General features: G+C 48.3%; 1 protein-coding gene and 1 non-coding gene across 2 annotated transcripts; both read right to left on the reverse strand.

Annotated features, from left to right (window-relative positions):
• Positions 1–8,078: 8,078 nt before the first annotated feature.
• Positions 8,079–8,152, reverse strand: TRNAI-UAU. Its single transcript has one exon. It is a non-coding gene; the product is annotated as a tRNA-Ile (tRNA).
• Positions 8,153–8,328: 176 nt separating this feature from the next.
• Positions 8,329–10,269, reverse strand: LOC119332096 (E3 ubiquitin-protein ligase AIRP2-like). The gene is made up of 5 exons (XM_037605267.1): positions 10,002–10,269; positions 9,755–9,896; positions 9,573–9,642; positions 9,212–9,434; positions 8,329–8,559 (listed from the first exon to the last, which is right to left on the reverse strand). Exons 1-5 carry the CDS (start codon positions 10,061–10,063, stop codon positions 8,346–8,348), a joined length of 711 nt encoding a protein of 236 aa, XP_037461164.1. The 5' UTR covers positions 10,064–10,269; the 3' UTR covers positions 8,329–8,345.
• Positions 10,270–21,578: the final 11,309 nt, after the last annotated feature.

The raw sequence follows: 21,578 nt of genomic DNA on the forward strand, positions 1-21,578 counted from the left end.
GTCTTGAGCCACAATCCGAAGTGAGGGGTAATGCGGAGGAAGGCTTCGCATACGACAATGAACGATGAGATGTGGAGGATGGACTCTGAATCCAAGTCATGAAATTCCAACCCATAGTAAAACATGAGCCCCCTCACGAAGGGGTCCATCGGGAAGCCTAGCCCCAGAAGAAAGTGAGACGCGAACACCACGCTTTCGCCAGGCTTGGGAGTGGGAATAACCTGCCCTTGGGCAGGCAGCCTATGCGAAATTTCGCCAGTTATATACCTGGCATCTCTTAGCTTTAGCACGTCTTCTTCTCTAACGAAGGAAGGCATCCACCGGCCTTGCAGGTCGGAGCCGGACATCATCGAAGGTCCGAAGCGCCTGAATCTGGAGCTTTGGGTGTTGGAACTCGAGGCGAGGGGCCGATCTGATTGAGATCAAAAGAAAGGAGTGGAGCCTTGGTCTCTTTATAAAGAGGTTGAATACCAAGAGCATTCCCCGTGACCGTTCGGGACTCGCCTTCGATAGAGGAGACGTGCCAACGGGCACGACTAGGTTACCCGCGCCCATATTAATGAGAATCCCGGAATAAGGGGACACGATCTCTGCTTTGACAAGACGTGCCAAGGAAACCACCTCGCTAAACGCGCTGAGGTGGGACAGTAAAAACGATTCAATAAAGGCTTGGCTGTGGTGTGATGCCACGGAATACGTCAGCAGATTGAATCTGTGTAAATATTATTCTCTCTACGGTGGTATGTGGAACTTATTTTGCAGAGCCGGACACTATCCTTGTGTTCAAAATCTTCTATGAAGTATTCGGAGGAGGAACCCGCCTTGCAATGCCGAAGACAATATGCGCGCCGGACTCGTCGTCATTGAAGCCTGGTTCAGGGGCTACTGAGGGAGTCCTGGATTAGGGGGTGTCCGGATAGCCGAACTATCACCTTTGGCCGGACTCGTGGACTATGAAGATACAAGATTGAAGACTTCGTCCCGTGTCCGAATGGGACTTTCCTTGGCGTGGAAGGCAAGCTTGGCGATACGGATATGTAGATCTCCTACCATTGTAATCGACTCTGTGTAACCATAACCCTCTTCGGTGCCTATATAAACCGGAGGGTTTTAGTCCGTAGGACGAACAACAATCATACCATAGGCTAGCTTCTAGGGTTTAGCCTCTCTGATCTCATGGTAGATCTACTCTTGTACTACCCCTATCATCAATATTAATCAAGCAGGAGTAGGGTTTTACCTCCATCGAGAGGGCCCGAACCTGGGTAAAAACATCGTGTCCCTTGTCTCCTGTTACCATCCGCCTAGACGCATAGTTCGGGACCCCCTACCCGAGATCCGCCGGTTTTGACACCGACAGGGGCGCCGCCCCCTCTCCTTGTCCAATTCGGCCTCCTTCCCTGGTGGGGATGCGCCACCCCTTGTGGGCTGGTGCGCCTCCCTCCTATGGCCCATATGGCCCATATCTTTCCCCGGGTGGTTCCGGTAACCCCTCTGGTACTCTGATATGTACCCGATACATTCCGGAACACTTCCGGTGTCTGAATACTACCTTCCAATATATCAATATTTACCTCTCGACCATTTCAAGGCTCCTCGTCATGTCTGTGATCTCATTCAGGACTCCGAACAACATTTGGTCACCAAATCACATAACTCATATAATACAAATCGTCGTCGAACGTTAAGCGTGCGGACCCTACGGGTTCGAGACATATGTAGACATGACCAAGACACCTCTCCGGTCAATAACCAATAGCGAAACCTGGATCTCATATTGGCTCCCACATATTCTACGAACATCTTTATCGGTCAAACCGTTGTCAACATACGTTATTCCCTTTGTCATCAGTACGTTACTTCCCAAGATTCGATCATCGGTATCTTCATACCTAGTTCAGTATCGTTACCAGTAAGTCTCTTTACTCGTTCCGTAATGCATCATCCCGCAACTAACTCATTAGTCACATTGCTTTCAAGGCTTCATATGATGTGCATTACCGAGAGGGCCTAGAGATACCTCTCCGATACTCGGAGTGACAAATCCTAATCTCGATCTATGCCAACCCAACAAACACCTTCGAATATACCTGTAGAGCATATTTATAATCACCCAGTTACATTGTGACGTTTGATAGCACACAAGGCATTCCTCCGGTGTCCGGGAGTTGCATAATCTCATAGTCGGAGGAATATGTATTTGACATGAAGAAAGCAGTAGCAATAAAACTGAACGATCATTATGCTATGCTAACGGATGGGTCTTGTCCATCACATCATTCTCCTAATGACGTGATCCCGTTCATCTAATGACAACACATGTCCATGGCTAGGAAACTGAACCATCTTTGATAAACGAGCTAGTCTAGTAAAGGCATACTAGGGACACGGTGTTTTGTCTATGTATTCACACATGTATCAAGTTTCTGGTTAATACATTCTAGCATGAATAATAGAAATTTATCATGATATAAGGAAATATAAAATAACAAATTTATTATTACCTCTAGGGCATATTTCCTTCACTTGTGACAACTTTGATGCTTGTGCGGATATGTTCATGCTCGTGATATATATGTTGTGTCATAGGTGTGAGTTTGATATATATGGTGTTGGAACTTATTATCCAAATAACGATACTATGCTAATTAACGGGAAATGCTGCCGATATTTTGGTTCTTTTATGTGTTAAGTTTATTTTAGATGGTTTGTACTTCCATGCTAAATTAATTAGAAGAACTATCTCATATCTCATGGAAAATATTGAAATAGAATACAAATAAAAATCAGTATATTATTTGGCTAAAAAACCATTTTACTACCTTGAAGAAATTTGGTGGTTCACATAACCCCTTGATGTTTTTTCTGTTCCCTTCCCCCCCCCCAAACAATCCAATACCGGCCAACAAATGCCCATCGATGCTTTGCCTCGAGCTGGTGCTCATGTGGCAATGGTCAAAGGTGGTTTTGGCCTGCGGGTGGCTCCCTCTCAGCTAGAAAGTCTTACTAACTGTTGGGCCCGGTCAATGTTGACTGTGCATAGTCAAGTATGACACTAGGGCCTATATCTTGATTGTGCAGGGACTAACATGGATTAATTTAGTCCTAACTGCATCATGAACATAGGAGGACCCACATGTCAATGTCTGGACAACCTAAATTAATGACACCACTTTGGCACGGCCAGGGTTAACTGTCGGCGGCCTAAAATCACAGCGATGTCCCGCCGGAGGCCTTGGCAGCGGCGTTGAGGATACCAGGGTGTATCCCGCACTCGTGTGCGTCCATGGGGGGTCACATGAGGCTGCACGATGGCAAGAAGCAGGCAAGCTGAGTGGCGGCAAAGCCACCGTTCCGACAGCATCGGCATTACGCCACAAACCCGTGCAAACTAGGGAGATGGGCGGAATCTACAGACCTAGGGCAGCACGACAAACAGCAGAACAACGCAAGGAGAGTTCGGCAATGAGGAGCATGTCGACCATGGCAGGCGGTGATGCTAAGCTCGTGTGGACAATGGCTACAACATCAGTGTGAGATCTAGAGGAGGGGAAACTGGGAGAGGCTCACGGTAAGTCTAATGGAGGCGGAGGCTAGGCCGGGGCTCGTCTGTGTGTGACAAATCGTTCGTCGGTGTCCGGCAGTCGTAGTAAGAGAGGGCGGCTCGATTGGGTTGGCTCCGAGCATCCGTGCTCGAATCCTTCAAGGCAGAGGACCGGCGGGAGATGTTGGAGGCTCCGGACACTATGGCTTGGCGAGGGATGTCTAGTGGCTACGTCGAAGGCGGTTAGTGCTCTACCGTGCTCGTTGTAGTGCTCAAATCTAGGAAACAGAGAGGGAAAGAATGAGTTGCGTGAGGGGGGATAGGTCCAGGGGGTCTTGCTCAACTCTTGTGCGGGGAGGTGAACAATGGGGAGTCTCCCTAAGAGGGGGCGGCTACTAGTGCACGCTCTGCAATCTCGTCGTCCTCCTGGCAAGGGGTTGAAGACAACCTTGCCCCTCGCTGGGTTGGGTTGGGCCAAAATTTTGAAAAGGTAAGGCCCGGGTACGATAGCTCTTTTTTATTTCCTCACCTGCGAGGGATCCCACCTGCATGTAAAAACCACCTTTGACCATTGCCATGTCAGCACTAGCTCGAGGCAAACCACCCGAGGGTGTTTTTTGGCCGGTATTGGATTATTTAGGGGTAATGGAACAGAAAAAATCAGGGGGTTATGTGAACCACCAGGTTTCTTTAGGGTAAAACCGCCTTTGACCATTGCCACGTTAACACTAGCTCGAGGCAAACCACCGAAGGGCGTTTTTTGGCCGGTATTGGATTTTTTAGGGGGTAATGGAACAGAAGAATAACACAGGGGGTTACGTGAACCAAAGTTTCTTTAGGGTAGGGGTTATGTGAACCACCAAGTTTCTTCAAGGTAAAACCTCCTTTGACCATTGCCACATCCGCACTAGCTCGAGACAAACCACCCAAGGGCATTTTTTGGTCGGTATTGGTTTGTTTAGGGGGTAATGGAATAGGAAAAAACATGAGGCGGGTTATGTGAACTACCAAGTTGCTTTAGGGTAAAACCGCGTTTGACCATTGCCACGTCAGTACTAGCTGGAGGCAAACCACCCAAGGGCGGTTTTTCGTCGGTATTGCATTGTTTAGGGGGTAATGGAACAGGAAAAAATCTGCGAATTATGTGAACCACCAAGTTTCTTCAAGGTAGTAAAATGATTTTATTTTTATTTTCTTCAAGGTAGTAAAAAGAACATCATGGGGTTATGTGAACCACCAAGTTTCTTCAGGTTAAAACCATCTTTTACCATTGCCACGTCAGCACTACTCGAGGCAACCCACCAAGGGCTTTTTTGGCCGATATTGAATTGTTTAGGGGGTAATGGAACAGAAGAAAAACAACAAGGGGTTATGTGAACCAAAGTTTCTTCAGGGTAGGGGTTATGTGAACCAGTTTCTTCAGGGTAAAACCGCCTTTGACCATTGCCGCATCAACACTAGCTCGAAGCAAACCACCCAAGGGTGTTTTTTCGCCGGCATTGGATATTTGAGGGGGTAATGGGACAGGAAAAAACATCAGGGGGTTCTATGAACCACCAAGTTTCTTCGGGGTAGGGGTTACGTGAAGCACCAAAGTTTCTTCAGGGTAAAACCGCCTTTGACCATTGCAACGTCAGCACTAGCTCGAGGCAAACCACCCAAAGGCGTTTTTGGCCAGTATTGGATTGTTTAGGGGGTAATGGAACAGGGAAAAAATCAGCGGATTATGTGAACCAGTTCTTCAGGGTACCGCCTTTGACAATTGCCACGTCAGCACTAGCTCGAGGCAAACCACCCAAGGGCATTTTTTGGCAGGTATTGGATTATTTAGGGGCTAATGGAACAGGAAAAAATATCAGGGGGTGATGTGAACCACCAAGTTTCTTCAGGGTAGGGGTTACGTGAACCACCAAAGTTTCTTGAGGGTAAAACTGCCTTTGACCATTGCCACGTCAGCACTAGCTCGGGGCAAACTACCCAAAGGCGTATTTTGGGCGATATTGGATTGTTTAGGGGGTATGAAACAGGAAAAAACATCAGCGGATTATGTGAACCACCAAGTTTCTTCAAGGTAGTAAAAAGAAATTTTTTCAATATTTATGTGCCCAAGCGATGTTGCTCTCGGCAGGATTATGTGAACCACCAAGTTTCTTCAAGGTAGTATCTTTTTTTCAATTATTTAAGTGCTCAAGAACCATTGCCACATCTGCACTAGATCGAGGCAAACGACCCAAAGGTGTTCATTGACCGGTATTGGATTGTTGAGGGGGTAATGAAACAGGAAATAGAAGAACATCGACGGATTATGTGAACCACCAAATTTCGGATTATGTGAACCACCAAGTTTTTTCAAGGTAGTAAAATGAAAAAAAATCAATTCTTTATATGCCCAAGCACCATTACCACGTCAGCGCTAGCTTGAGGCAAACCACCCAAAGGCGTTCTTTTACCGGTATTGGATTATTTAGAGGGTAATGAAACAGGAAAAAGAAGAACATTGATGGATTATGTGTACCACCAAATTTCAGATTATGTGAACCACCAAGCTTCTTCAAGGTAGTAAAATGATATTTTCTTTCAATTATTTATGTGCCCAAGCAATGTTGCTTCCGGCGGGATTATGTGAACCACCAAGTTTCTTCAAGGTAGTAATTTCTTTTTCAATTATTTAAGTGCCCAAGCACCATTGCCACGTCTGTCTGCACTAGATCGAGGCAAACCACCCAAAGGCGTTCTTTGACCGGTATTAAATTATTTAGGGGTACTGAAACAAAAGAAAAAAAGAACATCGGCGGATTATGTGAACCACCAAATTTCATATTGTTTAGAGGGGAAAACACCAACAGATTATGTGAACCATTTTTTATGTGTCCAAGGAATGTTATTTTTTTCAAGGTAGTAAAATGATATTTTCTTTCAATTATTTATGTGCCCAAGCAATGTTGCTTCCGGCGGGATTATGTGAACCACCAAGTTTCTTCAAGGTAGTAATTTCTTTTTCAATTATTTAAGTACCCAAGCACCATTGCCACGTCTGTCTGCACTAGATCGAGGCAAACCACCCAAAGGCATTCTTTGACCGGTATTGAATTATTTAGGGGTATTGAAACAGGAAAAAAGAAGAACATCGGCGGATTATGTGAACCACCAAATTTCGGATTGTTTAGATTTAGGGGTATTGAAACAGGAAAAAAAAGAACATCGGCGGATTATGTGAACCACCAAATTTCGGATTGTTTAGAGGGAAAACACCAACAGATTATGTTAACCATTTTTTATGTGTCCAAGGAATGTTATTTTTTTCAAGGTAGTAAAATGATATTTTCTTTCAATTATTTATGTGCCCAAGCAATGTTGCTTCCGGCGGGATTATGTGAACCACCAAGTTTCTTCAAGGTGGTAATTTCTTTTTCAATTATTTAAGTACCCAAGCACCATTGCCACGTCTGTCTGCACTAGATCGAGGCAAACCACCCAAAGGCATTCTTTGACCGGTATTGAATTATTTAGGGGTATTGAAACAGGAAAAAAAAGAACATCGGCGGATTATGTGAACCACCAAATTTCGGATTGTTTAGATTTAGGGGTATTGAAACAGGAAAAAAAAGAATATCCGCGGATTATGTGAACCACCAAATTTCGGATTGTTTAGAGGGAAAACACCAACAGATTATGTTAACCATTTTTTATGTGTCCAAGGAATGTTATTTTTTTCAAGGTAGTAAAATGATATTTTCTTTCAATTATTTATGTGCCCAAGCAATGTTGCTTCGGGCGGGATTATGTGAACCACCAAGTTTCTTCAAGGTAGTAATTTCTTTGTCAATTATTTAAGTAGCCAAGCACCGTTGCCACGTCTGTCTGCACTAGATCGAGGCAAACCACCCAAAGGCATTCTTTGACCGGTATTGAATTATTTAGGGGTATTGAAACAGGAAAAAAGAAGAACATCGGCGAATTATGTGAACCACCAAATTTCGGATTGTTTAGATTTAGGGGTATTGAAACAGGAAAAAAAAGAATATCGGCGGATTATGTGAACCACCAAATTTCGGATTGTTTAGAGGGAAAACACCAACAGATTATGTTAACCTTTTTTTATGTGTCCAAGGAATGTTATTTTTTTCAAGGTAGTAAAATGATATTTTCTTTTAATTATTTATGTGCCCAAGCAATGTTGCTTCGGGCGGGATTATGTGAACCACCAAGTTTCTTCAAGGTGGTAATTTCTTTTTCAATTATTTAAGTACCCAAGCACCATTGCCACGTCTGTCTGCACTAGATCGAGGCAAACCACCCAAAGGCATTCTTTGACCGGTATTGAATTATTTAGGGATATTGAAACAGGAAAAAAGAAGAACATCGGCGAATTATGTGAACCACCAAATTTCGGATTGTTTAGATTTAGGGGTATTGAAACAGGAAAAAAAATAACATCGGCGGATTATGTGAACCACCAAATTTCGGATTGTTTAGAGGGAAAACACCAACAGATTATGTTAACCATTTTTTATGTAACTAAGGAATGTTATTTTGCTCCCGGCGGGGCTCGAACCCGCGACCTTTGTCTCATAAGACCAACGCTCTAACCTACTGAGCTACGGGAGCTTCGCTATTTGATTTAATTTCTTACTTAATTATTCAGATCTCTAACCTTCTGCCCGATATGTTTACGATATGTTTTGTAAACCTAACCTCGACCGACTAATTGGTTTCTGTCGACTCGAATAACTCAGAATGACAAAATCGGTAGCATCAACTCGGTGCTGATCTGAACACAGTCAAATGTGAACAAGGCATTCTATTTGCTATGGTACTCATAAATGTCAAGGTCAACAACATGGAGGACTACAAGTGGCAACTTATTTATGTACATAAACAATCTCCTAATGTTTTCACTCGTCAATGCATCCATGTCTACAACATCACGATCATCGGTGTACACCCACAGACTGCTCGGCTTCACCTTTTGGAGACAGGCGCGGCAAAAGGGGCACGACTTTGATTTAGCATTCCTGCGAGGAGAGCAAACCTTGTTATCGTCGTCATCAAACGTATTAAGTGGTCCGGCAAATTGGAACAGAGTGAAGAATGTGACAAGTTAGGCAGGAAGAGCATGGATGGAATTGTTTTGCTCGATGAGTAACAAACACAATATGAAATCCAAGAAGTGTTAAATAATGACATCAAGAAAGTGAAGCAAATCTCCTGAGGTAATTAAAGCATTGAGCTGAACATGTCAAATTTATTGGGAGAACCTGACGAACATATGAAGCAGGCTTTGTGTATGTAAATGTTTCTCATAATTTAAATAAATGTTGGGGCTCTGTTTGGAATAATCTGCATGCATGCAACTGATTGTTGAACTTGCCTGAAAAGAAAACGGATTGTTGAACTACAAAAGTTTACCCTTTCTTTATGAGGGTTATGAAATGCATCCAAAACAAAACAGATTGTGTTTTGGTGATGGGAACAGATTGTTGAACTATAAATAATACCATGACACCAAAGCTCGGGAAACAGGTTGTCAGTTAGATCAGTAGGATAAGGCGTAGATGGCACAGATGAACTACTTGACTACATCTAAGCTATAAAAAAAAATTCGGAAATGATTGAAGCAATGACTTTTGCAGGCGATCGAATGAGGGAGACGAGGGAATTTCATACCATTCTTCGAAGCACCTCAAGCACAAGGAGTGCGTACAGTCGGGCAGCACGATTTTAGCGTTCACCTCCAGACAAATCCCACACTCGACCTCCCTCTTCAAATCCAGCTGAGAGAAATCGCCATCCCTTCTCTTGAACTTGTCCACGCACAGCCTCCTTTGCTTCCTGTCGTCCAGTTCAGTGATCCCGCTTGGCAGCTGAAGCAACGACGGGAATATAACACCTGCCGCGACGCAAACAATGTGGATGAACATGTGGAGTCTTCCATGTCTTTTTTTCTATCTATGTAGGGAAACAGCAGGACTCTGCTGCTTCCATGGTTTTGCTTGGATTGAGAGGTAATAACAATTAAGAAAAGTACCGTAGAATTCTCTGATGCTGGCCTCCCTCTCCCAACTTGGCAAGGTCGTCGTGCCATCCTCCGCGTACACCTGCGTTACCAGAAATTTATCAAAATTCAGTCAGCAAGCAGATGCGAAGAACTAATCGGACAGAGCAAAGCGCTGAAATTGCAGAACGGCTGCGATGAAATTCAGTGAGGACCTTGTAGATCATAATCTTGAGGAGGCCGAGCGCGCTGGCGAGTCTGCAGTCGGTCCACTGGACGAGGACATGCGCGACGGCGCTGTAGGCCATCCGCATCTGGATGACCGACCCGTCGTAGTCCCTCAGGAACTCCGACGCCCTGCGCAGCAGGAGCAGAGGACGCAGCCAAATTAATCAGCGAGGCACATCAACGACGAAAAGCGCACGCAAAATCTGGGTAATTGGGGAGGGTAGTTGCACTCACAGCGCATTGGCGTGCTCGATGTCGGCCTCGAGGGCCTTGACGGACTCCTGGAACCTCCGCATCGATGAGCCGATCGATGGACCGCCGGCGAGAACCCTAGCTAAACCTCCTCCTCCTTCTCCCGGCTGCTCCGCTCTGGTCTGGTCTACTCGGGTGGTGATCGGATTGGACTGGATTGTGCTCCGCTGCCTCTCCCTTAAGCTGCGGGCTTGGATTGCTTTCCCACCACTTTTGCTGCGCTCTTTGCTGAGTCCAACTCTAATCCGAGCCGTACTCCTCCTTTTGTTCCCACTCTCGAGGGGTTGGGGAGGCGACGAGGAACAGTGAACGGGGCCCGCGTGGCAGTCCTTTGTGCGATCCAGTGGAGCATTAACATCCCTCGTTCACGCGCCAAAAAGACACGAGGTTTACTCTTTCTCGCTGACAGGTGTGTCCGCTCGTGGGTCGGACCTTCTTGGCATTGAAAGTAGGTAATCGGGTGGGTACATTACTGGTGGAACGAGGCGGAGTTGGGTTTCCTGCCGAGCCAGGGCCCACGGAGAAATATCCGGAAACAACGTCCACCTACGGGCGCTGCGCCCCGGTGTGCACACGTTCGCTGACAGATGGGTCCAGCAGAAGCCTAGGCCGACATGGCAGTATCGGCCATCGGATATTTTCTTTTTTCGAGGCGGACCGGATGAGGTGCAGTGGATTTGTGGGTCCCGTAGGAGCGGAAGGAGGAAATCAGGGGGCTCCCTTGGTTTTGCTTTTTGTTTGGGATGCCGGCTGCGGCTCACGGTGGGGCCGTGGAAACCTTATCTAGGTAGGTTGATGCACTTGACCCCCGCCCCCGGGCAAAGAACGGTTGGTGGTTCGGTCAAGCACTCAAGGTTGTGGTTATCTCGGGACATGCCTTGGCGAATGGTGATTGGGGAGTAATCCAATGTCTCTTTCTTGGACCGGGGGCAAATGTTTTATAGTTTAGTATCGTACCTTAATTTCAATTTGCTTATCACATCTACCGTGTGGTATAGATGTTTATAGTAAATTACACTAGGGAATCGTTTAGAAACGGCGCACCGGCCGAACCGTTCCGCCGGTTCGCACGCCACGCTGGCAAACACGCCCGCGCATCCCCTTCTCCTTCCTTACACGCCTCCATCCCTTACCTCCAGCCTACGTGCGCGCACCTCCCCTCCCCCGAGCTGCGACTGGGCCTCCACGAACTCCATCGCCGGCGGCGAGGCGCTCCCTCGCCGGCGGCGAGGCGCTCCCTCGCCGGCCACCATGGCTGCCTGCTGCCATGGCCAGATCCATCCCCAACGTACAGCTTTCTAGGGCGCGCATCCCCTCCCCTCCTCCTCCTCCCGGGCAGCGACTGGGCCACCACAAGCTCCATCGCCGGCGGCCAGGGCGCTCCCTTGCCGCCCGCCATAACTGCCTGCCCGCCCATGCCCGGATCCGCCCGCGTATAAAAGTGTTGCTACCGTCACCTAAAAAAGCTTCAACGGCCATTCAAAAAAGCTTCAACCATAGACATAGAAAGCTTCAATGGCACTGCACAACAAGGGGAAGCTGCAACCATAGTTGATTTTTGCTACTACCGGCGAAGCTTTTTGCTACATCCATCAGGCGGAGCTCGGACCTCGCGACGACGACAACGATGTTTTGCTGCAACCGTAGCAGGATTTTGCTACAACTAGCATCGTTTTTTGCTACAACCGGCATAATGTTTTTGCTACATCCATCATGGCCGAGCTGCGACCCGCGACGACGACGACGGCTTTTTGTTACAACTGTCATAGGTATTTGCTACGTCCGGCAACGGGCTTTGTTACATCCGTTCATTTTTTCAGAATGCAAATGTTTTGCTACAACCCGTTTTTTTTGTTGCAACCATGTCTCCATTTTGCTACGACCAACAACGAAAAATGCTACAACGGTCAATTATATTTGCTGGAACCAGTCAATCGTCAGCGAGGCGGAGCTGCATCCATGGCGTGCGCAGGCGGGATCCATCCATGGCGAGCGCGGACGGAGAAGCTGCATCCATGGCGAGCGCGGCCAGCGGAGCTGCATCCATGGCGAGCGCGGCCAGCGGAGCTGCATCCATGGCGAGCGCGGCCAGCGGAGCTGCATCCATGGCGAGCGCGGATCTCCGACGAGCGCGGGCGGCGGAGCTGCATCCATGGCGACCGCTGTTCTTGGGCAAACGCAAAAGGCCGGCGAGGGCGCCCACCGGCGACGAGGAAACGCCGCGGTGGTGCTTCAAGCTCGGCCGTTCTCTCGCGCGGTATGGCGTGGTCTCGGCGGCGCTCGGGGGGAGGAGACAACGTGAGGAAGAAGGGAGCCTGGGCGAATCGTTTTCTTACCTAGATCTGACGGCCTCCCGCGATTTGATCTGACGGCCCGCGCGCGACCGGCCGAAACGTTGGGCCGGTGCGCCGGCGCAGATCACTGCCCATTACACTATGATGGTTATCTTGTACTCCTTCTATTTCTTTTCACAACCTTTGTAAACAACTACCCCGCAAAAAAAAAAACCTTTGTAAACAACTATAAGACGTTTATTTACAAAGAGAGTACTTCGCATGTAAGATTTGTCTTAAGTCAGAAGATATATATAACTAAATTTATATTAAAACTATTGACATCCGCAATACTATATATATAGGACTCCTCTTTTATACTCCCAGGGGTACATACTCCCATCTCTTAACCTATATTTCAGTTTTTTTTTTGAAACTAACCTATACTCCAGTTTGAATATAGCTAATCGCAAGAAACAAACAGTGAGAGAAGATAAAACTGAACCGTTGCATGCAATGACCACACACATGCATGCGTCCTGATTGATCCTAAAATAAAGGGATTCAATACCGGATGCCTAACCCGTCCATGTGCATGCACCGTTCCACACAAAAAAGAATCCATGCATTTTTTATGTCCCTTGAAGGAAAAGGGATATATACTGTTTTTGTTGAGTACATATTACTTTTGTCCGTATGAGTATACTGTCTTTTTTATTGAGTACTAGTACAATATCCGTGCGTTGCCACGGGCTTTTTAAATTTTATGTTGTGGCATTTATAAAGATAATTCATGTCAAATTTCGCATGTATAAAATAACAATTTTTCTAATTTTGAGTCATTTATTTTAAAATTTGCTTCAGGCTATTTTTTGTGACCGTTGGATCTGCACAAATCGTAGCGCTATTTGGTTTAATCTAAAGCAAAACCTTTATCTCGTAGAGCCAGTTTGAATTAAATCCTGAACTTTCAATCCCTAAAATTAGCACTCCGTACTTATCGATCCCGGTCAATCCTGACCTTCTCCCGATCTACACCAATTTTGGGGTGCTGAGAAACAGATAATCCCTAGTGGGATCATAACTTCTCTCCGTGACTAAGCTAGTCCACTTGTCACACACATCTTCTCCCACTTGAAGAGCACAAACATGTATGGCATGCATATCGACAATGTCAAGCATGCTAATCTCTTCCTCCACCATGCAAATGGAGAGGCAACCACTGCTAGATAACACAGTTATTATCTGCGACAAGTTAGCAGTGTTGCCTGCGTATTCTTGGGTTTGCATGGTCATGCGCTAGAGAGTGAGGAAGAACATGTAGATGACACGTGAGCATCTCGTTCGGAATTGACCTTTTTCCCGGCGTGACAAACAGGTCTAAAGACAGATTGACCAGGATTGACAAGTACAGGGTGCTAATTTCAAGGATTGAGAATTCAGGGTCGATTCAGATCAGCTCTATGAAGTCAAGATTTTTTTTAGAATTTTCTCTTTGGTTTATTCGCTCGCTCCATCTGTCCCCCTATGTGGCACGTGTCAGGTCTCGATTGTTTTTCTTTTCGGGCTAAGAGCATCTCTAGCGTAAACCGGGCCATCCAACAAAATAACGCCGGTTAACGGGATGGAGGCAGGTTTTTTCACCCCGGAGAGATCACGTATATTCAACCATCCCAGATTCTTTTTTGCGGGATCCTGCATATTTTGGGACCGTTTCCGCTATATCTATGGGAATGGGGGCAATTTTTACTGGACCTGAAAAATAAGAAACAATTGGCAGAAGGGAACTTTCAGCTCGCACCACGGTCTTCCCCAAGCGCGACCTCGCCTCAAAGCCTCAACATCAGCGACCACCGCACCCTAGTTGCAGCTCTGCGAGCTAGCTGCCGCCGCCGCCGCTAGCTAGCTAGGTGTTGCTGCTGCGGCCTGCGCTAGCTAGCTGTTGCTGCCGCCGCCACAAGATCGATGCAGATGGTTTCTTCTTGTTGTGAGATCCAACAATGGCCCTCTCTCCATCCTGACGAGATCCTTGCGGTGGAAGCGGCCAAGGCGTACCCAATTGTAATTTAGCGGGCGTTTTAAGAGCAACTCCAACGGGCCGACCCAAACAGGCGACGCATTTGTCCGCTTTATGTCCGTTTGGGTCGGCCGCCCGCCCGGCATCCGCCCTGTTTTGTATTTGGGTTGGCAGTGCGTCCAACGCGCCGAACCATTTTTATGTCCGCACTCAATTTTTAAAAAAGGCTTGCGGCCATAGATTATGGCAGCGGCCACATCTAATGTCGACACCATGCCAGCGCCAGCATACATTGTCGGCTTCAAAAAATATCACTACACAGTTCATGATGGCGCACTCGCCAAAGGCCGGCACACATGCCAGCACACAAAAGAGGGTGGACTTGAGTTCAACCACGCCATCACGGCCCTGTGGTCATGTCAGCGCACAAGACGACATACGAAAAAGAAGGCGCTCGCGGCCACGAGATCACTCGTCAGTGAACTTGAGCATGTCGGCCTGCATCTTCTCGAACCACGGCCTCTTCCTTGGCGACACGATGCTGAGATCCACCTTCATGATCTCCACCCCGGTCATCATGCTTGCGAGAGCCACTTCTTTGGCCTTGGTCTTGGCGTTGGCGGCCTCGATCTCGAGCATCTTGGCTTGCTTCTCCGCCTCAAACTCAAGCATCTTGGCTTGCTTCTCCGCGTCCATCTCTAGCCTCCTCCTTTGGATCTCCATGAAGGCGTTCATTTGCTCCTCTTTGAAATGTCAGAGCTCCTCCTCTCTTGAGTCCTTGTTAATCATGCCCTCCACGCTTGCGATCAAGGCGTTCGATGTTGCATCCCGCTTGTCCTCCTTCTTGGAGTTGGTCTTCCCCCGCGGTCGAGCCGGCTCGCCGTCCCCAACCTCCTCCACGGCTTCCTTCCCCCCACGCGACTTGAGGGCGGCATATTGCGCCTTGAACTTCTCCTCGCCTTTGATGACCCTATAGCAATGGATGAGGTTGAAGCACTTGCCCTTGTGTTGGGCCTTGAATGCCTCCAAAGCTTGAAATGCCTACAAATGTGTGACGCCCCCGATTCAATCGTACACTAATCATGCACGCAAATGTGTACGATCAAGATCAGGGACTCACGGGAAGATATCACAACACAACTCTAAAACATAAATAAGTCATACAAGCATCATAATACAAGCCAGGGGCCTCGAGGGCTCGAATACAAGTGCTCGATCATAGACGAGTCAGCGGGAGCAACAATATCTGAGTACAGACATAAGTTAAACAAGTTTGCCTTAAGAAGGCTAGCACAAACTGGGATGCAGATCGAAAGAGGCGCATGCCTCCTGCCTGGGATCCTCCTAAACTACTCCTGGTCGTCGTCATCGGCCTGCACGTAGTAGTAGGCACCTCCGGTGTAGTAGGAGTCGTCGTCGACGGTGGCGTCTGGCTCCTGGACTCCAGCATCTGGTTGCAACAACCAGGTAGAAGGGAAAGGGGAAAAGAGGGAGAAAAGCAACCGTGAGTACTCATCCAAAGTACTCGCAAGCAAGGAGCTACACTACATATGCATGGGTATATGTGTAAAGGGCCATATCGGTGGACTGAACTGCAGAATGCCAGAATAAGAGGGGGATAGCTAATCCTGTCGAAGACTACACTTCTGGCAGCCTCCGTCTTGCAGCATGTAGAAGAGAGTAGACTGATGTCCTCCAAGTAGCATCTCCAAGTAGCATAACATAGCATAATCCTACCCGGCGATCCTCCCCTCGTCGCCCTGTGGAAAAGCGATCACCGGGGTGTCTGTGGAACTTGGAAGGGTGTGTTTTATTAAGTATCCGGTTCTAGTTGTCATAAGGTCAAGGTACAACTCCAAGTCGTCCTGTTACCGAAGATCATGGCTATTCGAATAGATTAACTTCCCTGCAGGGGTGCACCACATAACCCAACACGCTTGATCCCATTTGGCCGGACACACTTTCCTGGGTCATGCCCGGCCGCGGAATATCAACACGTCACAGCCCCACCTAGGCACAATAGAGAGGCCACCATGCCGGTCTAAACCTAAGCGCACAGGGGTCTGGGCCCATCGCCCTTAGCACACCTGCATGTTGCGAGGGCGGCCGAAAGCAGAACTAGCCCCCTTAATACAAGAGCAGGCTTACGTTCCAATCCGGCGTGCGCCGCTCAGTCGCTGGCGTCACGAAGGCTTCGGCTGATACCACGACGCCGGGATACACATAACTACTCCCGCGTAGATGGTTAGTGCATATAGACCAAATGGCCAGACTCAGATCAAATACCAAGATCTCGTTAAGCGTGTTAAGTATCCGCGAACGCCGACCAGGGCTAGGCCCACCTCTCTCCTAGGCGGTCTCAACCTGCCCTGTCGCTCCGCCACAAAGTAACAGTCGGGGGCCGTCGGGAACCCAGGCCCACCTCTACCGGGATGGAGCCACCTGTCCTTTCAGCCCCCTCATCAGAATCACTTGCGGGTACTCATCGAGCTGACCCGACTTTAGTCACCATCTGTATAGTATGAATGTATGTATAGTATATACCCGTGATCACCTCCCGAGTGATCACGGCCCAATAGTATAGCAAGGCAGACTGACAAGAATTTAGGGCCAATGATGATAAACTAGCATCCTATACTAAGTATTTAGGATTGCAGGTAAGGTATCAACAGATGTAGCAACAATGTCAGGCTATGCATCAGAATAGGATTAACGGAAAGCAGTAACATGCTACACTACTCTAATGCAAGCAGTATAGAGGAGATTAGGTGATATCTAGTGATCAAGGGGGGGGGTTGCCTGGTTGCTCTGGCAAGAAGGACGAGTCACCAACACCGTAGTCGAACTGGGGGTCGCCGGCAGTCTCGGGGTCTATTGGAAAGAAGTAACGGAGGGGAACACAATAAATAACAGAGCAATCAAAGCATCACAAGGCGTAACATGGCAATATGCGGTGCTAGAGGTGACCTAATGCAGTAGGAGGTGATACCGGTGAAGGGGGGAAACATCCGGGAAAGTATTCCCGGTGTTTCGCGTTTTTGGACAGATGAACCGGAGGGGGAAAGTTGCGAGTTAGGTATGTTAGGGATGTGCGGTGGACGTACGGGCTGCGTATCCGGATTCGTCTCGTCGTTCTGAGTAACTTTCATGTTGAAAATAATTTAATCCGAGTTACGGATTAAAAGATATGATTTTCTAAAGATCTCATTAATTTCCAGAATTTAATTAATTATTTAGTTTAATTCGAAAATGGATTAATGACATCAGCATGATGTCATGCTGACATCAGCAGTCAACAGAGTTGACTGGTCAACCTGACCAGTGGGTCCAGTGGGACCCACATGTCATACACTGTTAAGTTAATTAGGGTTAGGTTAAACTAATTATTGCTTAGTTAGCCTAACAGGTTAATTAGATTAATTAAGTAGGATTAATTTAACTCCGCCTATGTTGTCTCAACATAGCCGGTCCCAAGCCCGGGTAAAGGAGGAGGGTTGTGATAGGCTTGGCGAGCCAACGTAAAAACTCAGCCACTCTTATGGAGATGAAACCCAAAAGATTTTCGTTGGGGCGTAACCCTCTCAGTGACGCGCCACATCGGAACCAGGGTGTGGTGAAAAATGGGCAAGGGCCGGGCCGTCACCCCCCAAGTGGCGCGCCGTATCTTGATCCGGATACGGTGGCAAGTGAGCGAGGATCGGGTCGTCGCATCCTTAGTGGCGCGCTACATCGGCGCCCGGATGTAGTGGAAAATGAGCAAGGGTCTTCGCATTTGACTCGAGAGTGCGAAGGGTAAGGAAGCTAGCCGAGCCTAGGAGGATTCGGTTAGGTAGCTGGAACGTAGGGTCTCTGACAGGGAAGCTTCGGGAGCTAGTTGATGCAGCAGTGAGGAGAGGTGTTGATATCCTTTGCGTCCAAGAAACCAAATGGAGAGGACAGAAGGCGAAGGAGGTGGAGGATACCGGCTTCAAGCTGTGGTACACGGGGACGGCTGCAAACATAAATGGCGTAGGCATCTTGATCAACAAGAGCCTCAAGTATGGAGTGGTAGACGTCAGGAGACGTGGGGACCGGATTATCCTGGTCAAGCTGGTAGCTGAGGACTTGGTTCTCAATGTTATCAGCGCATATGCCCCGCAAGTAGGCCACAATGAGAACACCAAGAGGGAATTCTAGGAAGGCTTGGAAGACATGGTTAGGAGTGTACCGATTGGTGAGAAGCTCTTCATAGGAGGAGACCTCAATGGCCACGTGGGTACATCTAACACAGGTTTTGAAGGGGCGCATGGGGGCTTTGACTATGGCATCAGGAATCAAGAAGGAGAAGATGTCTTAAGCTTTGCTCTAGCCTACAACATGATTGTAGCTAACACCCTCTTTAGAAAGAGAGAATCACATCTGGTGACTTTTAGTAGTGGCCAACACTCTAGCCAGATTGATTTCATCCTCTCGAGAAGAGAAGATAGGCGTGCGTGCCTAGACTGTAAGGTGATACCTGGGGAGAGTGTTGTACCCCAGCATAAGCTGGTGGTTGCTGACTTCCGCTTTCGGATTCGTGTCCAGCGGGATAAGCGTGCCAAGGTCGCTAGAACGAAGTGGTGGAAGCTCAAGGGGGAGGTAGCTCAGGTGTTCAAGGAGAGGGTATTTAAGGAGGGCCCTTGGGAGGAAGGAGGGGATGCGGACAATGTGTGGATGAAGATGGCGACTTGCATTTGTAAGGTGGCCTCGGAGGAGTTTGGAGTGTCCAGGGGAAGGAGAAGCGAAGATAAGGATACCTGGTGGTGGAATGATGATGTCCAGAAGGCGCTTAAAGAGAAGAAAGATTGCTTCAGACGCCTATACCTGGATAGGAGTGCAGACAACATAGAGAAGTACAAGATGGCGAAGAAGGCCGCAAAGCGAGCTGTTGGTGAAGCAAGGGGTCGGGCATATGAGGACCTCTACCAACGGTTAGGCATGAAGGAAGGTGAAAGGGACATCTATAAGATGGCTAAGATCCGGGAGAGGAAGACAAGGGATATTGGCCAAGTCAAATGCATCAAGGACGGAGCATGCCAACTCTTGGTGAAGGACGAAGAGATTAAGCATAGATGGCGGGAGTACTTCGACAAGCTGTTCAATGGGGAGAATGAGAGTTCTACCATTGAACTGAATGACTCCTTTGATGAGACCAGCATGCGTTTTGTGCGGCGCATCCAGGAGTCTGAGGTGAAGGAGGCTTTAAAAAGGATGAAAGGAGGCAAGGCGATGGGCCCTGATTGTATCCCCATTGAGGTGTGGAAAGGTCTCGGGGACATAGCGATAGTATGGCTAACCAAGCTTTTCAACCTCATTTTTCGGGCAAACAAGATGCCAGAAGAATGGAGACGGAGTATATTAGTACCAATCTTCAAGAACAAGGGAGATGTTCAGAGTTGTACTAATTACCGTGGAATTAAGCTGATGAGCCATACAATGAAGCTATGGGAGAGAGTCATTGAGCACCGCTTAAGAAGAATGACAAGCGTGACCAAAAATCAGTTTGGTTTCATGCCTGGGAGGTCGACCATGGAAGCCATTTTCTTGGTACGACAACTTATGGAGAGATATAGGGAGCATAAGAAGGACTTGCATATGGTGTTCATTGACTTGGAGAAGGCCTATGATAAGATACCGCGGAATGTCATGTGGTGGGCCTTGGAGAAACACAAAGTCCCGGCAAAGTACATTACCCTCATCAAGGACATGTACAATAATGTTGTGACAAGTGTTCGAACAAGTGATGTCGACACCGATGACTTCCCGATTAAGATAGGACTGCATCAGGGGTCAGCTTTGAGCCCTTATCTTTTTGCATTGGTGATGGATGAGGTCACAAGGGGTATACAAGGAGATATCCCATGGTGTATGCTCTTTGCGGATGATGTGGTGCTAGTTGACGATAGTCGGACGGGGGTAAATAGGAAGTTAGAGTTATGGAGACAAACCTTGGAATCGAAAGGGTTTAGGCTTAGTAGAACTAAAACCGAGTACATGATGTGCGGTTTCAGTACTACTAGCTGTGAGGAGGAGGAGGTTAGCCTTGATGGCCAGGTGGTACCTCGAAAGGACACCTTTCAGTATTTGGGGTCAATGTTGCAGGAGGATGGGGGTATTGATGAAGATGTGAACCATCGAATCAAAGCCGGATGGATGAAGTGGCGCCAAGCTTCTGGCATTCTCTGTGACAAGAGAGTGCCACAAAAGCTAAAAGGCAAGTTCTACAAGATGGCGGTTCGACCCGCAATGTTGTATGGCGCGGAGTGTTGGCCGACTAAAAGGCGACATGTTCAACAGTTAGGTGTGGCGGAGATGCGTATGTTGAGATGGATGTGTGGCCACACGAGGAAGGATCGAGTCCGGAATGATGATATACGAGATAGAGTTGGGGTAGCACCAATTGAGGAGAAGCTTGTCCAACATCGTTTGAGATGGTTTGGGCATATTCAGCGCAGGCCTCCAGAAGCTCCAGTGCATAGCGGACGGCTAAAGCGTGCGGAGAATGTCAAGAGAGGGCGGGGTCGACCGATTTTGACATGGGAGGAGTCCGTTAAGAGAGACCTGAAGGATTGGAGTATCGACAAAGAGCTAGCTATGGACAGGGGTGCGTGGAAGCTTGCTATCCATGTGCCAGAGCCATGAGTTGGTTGCGAGATCTTATGGGTTTCACCTCTAGCCTACCCCAACTTGCTTGGGACTAAAGGCTTTGTTGTTGTTGTTGTTGTTGTTGTTGTTGTAATTAATTAGATTTTTTTTTTTATTATTATTATATATTTTTTTCTTTTTCTAAAAATGTTCTGAGTGGGTCCCCTTTGTCATAGGGCCCTGGGGGCCTTAGCGGGGCCGTTAGCGGGCGTTGGGCGCAGCGGGCGCCCGTCCCAGAGGAGGGCCAAGCGGGCGCAGATGGGCGCCGGTGCAGGGGGCCGGTGGCCTGGGGCCATCAGTGAAGGGTGGGGCGCGGCCAGCGCGTGGCCGCAGGAGGCCAAGGTCAGGTGCGGCGCGGCCATGGGCGCAAGCGGGCACGGCGAGATCAGGGCAGCGGGCGAGCACGCACGGAGCAAGCTCCGGCCATGGCGGCCGAGCGCGGGGACGGCCTCAACGGCGACAGATCGAAGCAGGGGGAGAGGGGATCCGGGTGCCGGAGCACGACAACGGGCGGGCGAGGCGAGGGGTGGCGCCGGAGTGGAGCCCCGGGGTGATGGACGCAGGGCGCCGCCCGAATGCAGGGGCGTCGATGTGCGGGCGGCCGCC

The sequence above is a fragment of the Triticum dicoccoides genome, chromosome 1B (assembly GCF_002162155.2).
Source record: "Triticum dicoccoides isolate Atlit2015 ecotype Zavitan chromosome 1B, WEW_v2.0, whole genome shotgun sequence".
Taxonomy (NCBI): Eukaryota; Viridiplantae; Streptophyta; class Magnoliopsida; order Poales; family Poaceae; genus Triticum; species Triticum dicoccoides.

Bases quoted from the DNA above. Each gene is read 5' to 3' on its own strand.
- LOC119332096 (XM_037605267.1), bottom strand. From the start codon at position 10,063: ATGCGGAGGTTCCAGGAGTCCGTCAAGGCCCTCGAGGCCGACATCGAG. The intron at 9,643-9,754 runs GTCCTCACTGAA...CTGGTAACGCAG, and splicing joins TCAAGATTATGATCTACAAG to GTGTACGCGGAGGATGGCAC. The intron at 9,435-9,572 runs GTACTTTTCTTA...GCGTCGCGGCAG, and splicing joins CAGCATCAGAGAATTCTACG to GTGTTATATTCCCGTCGTTG.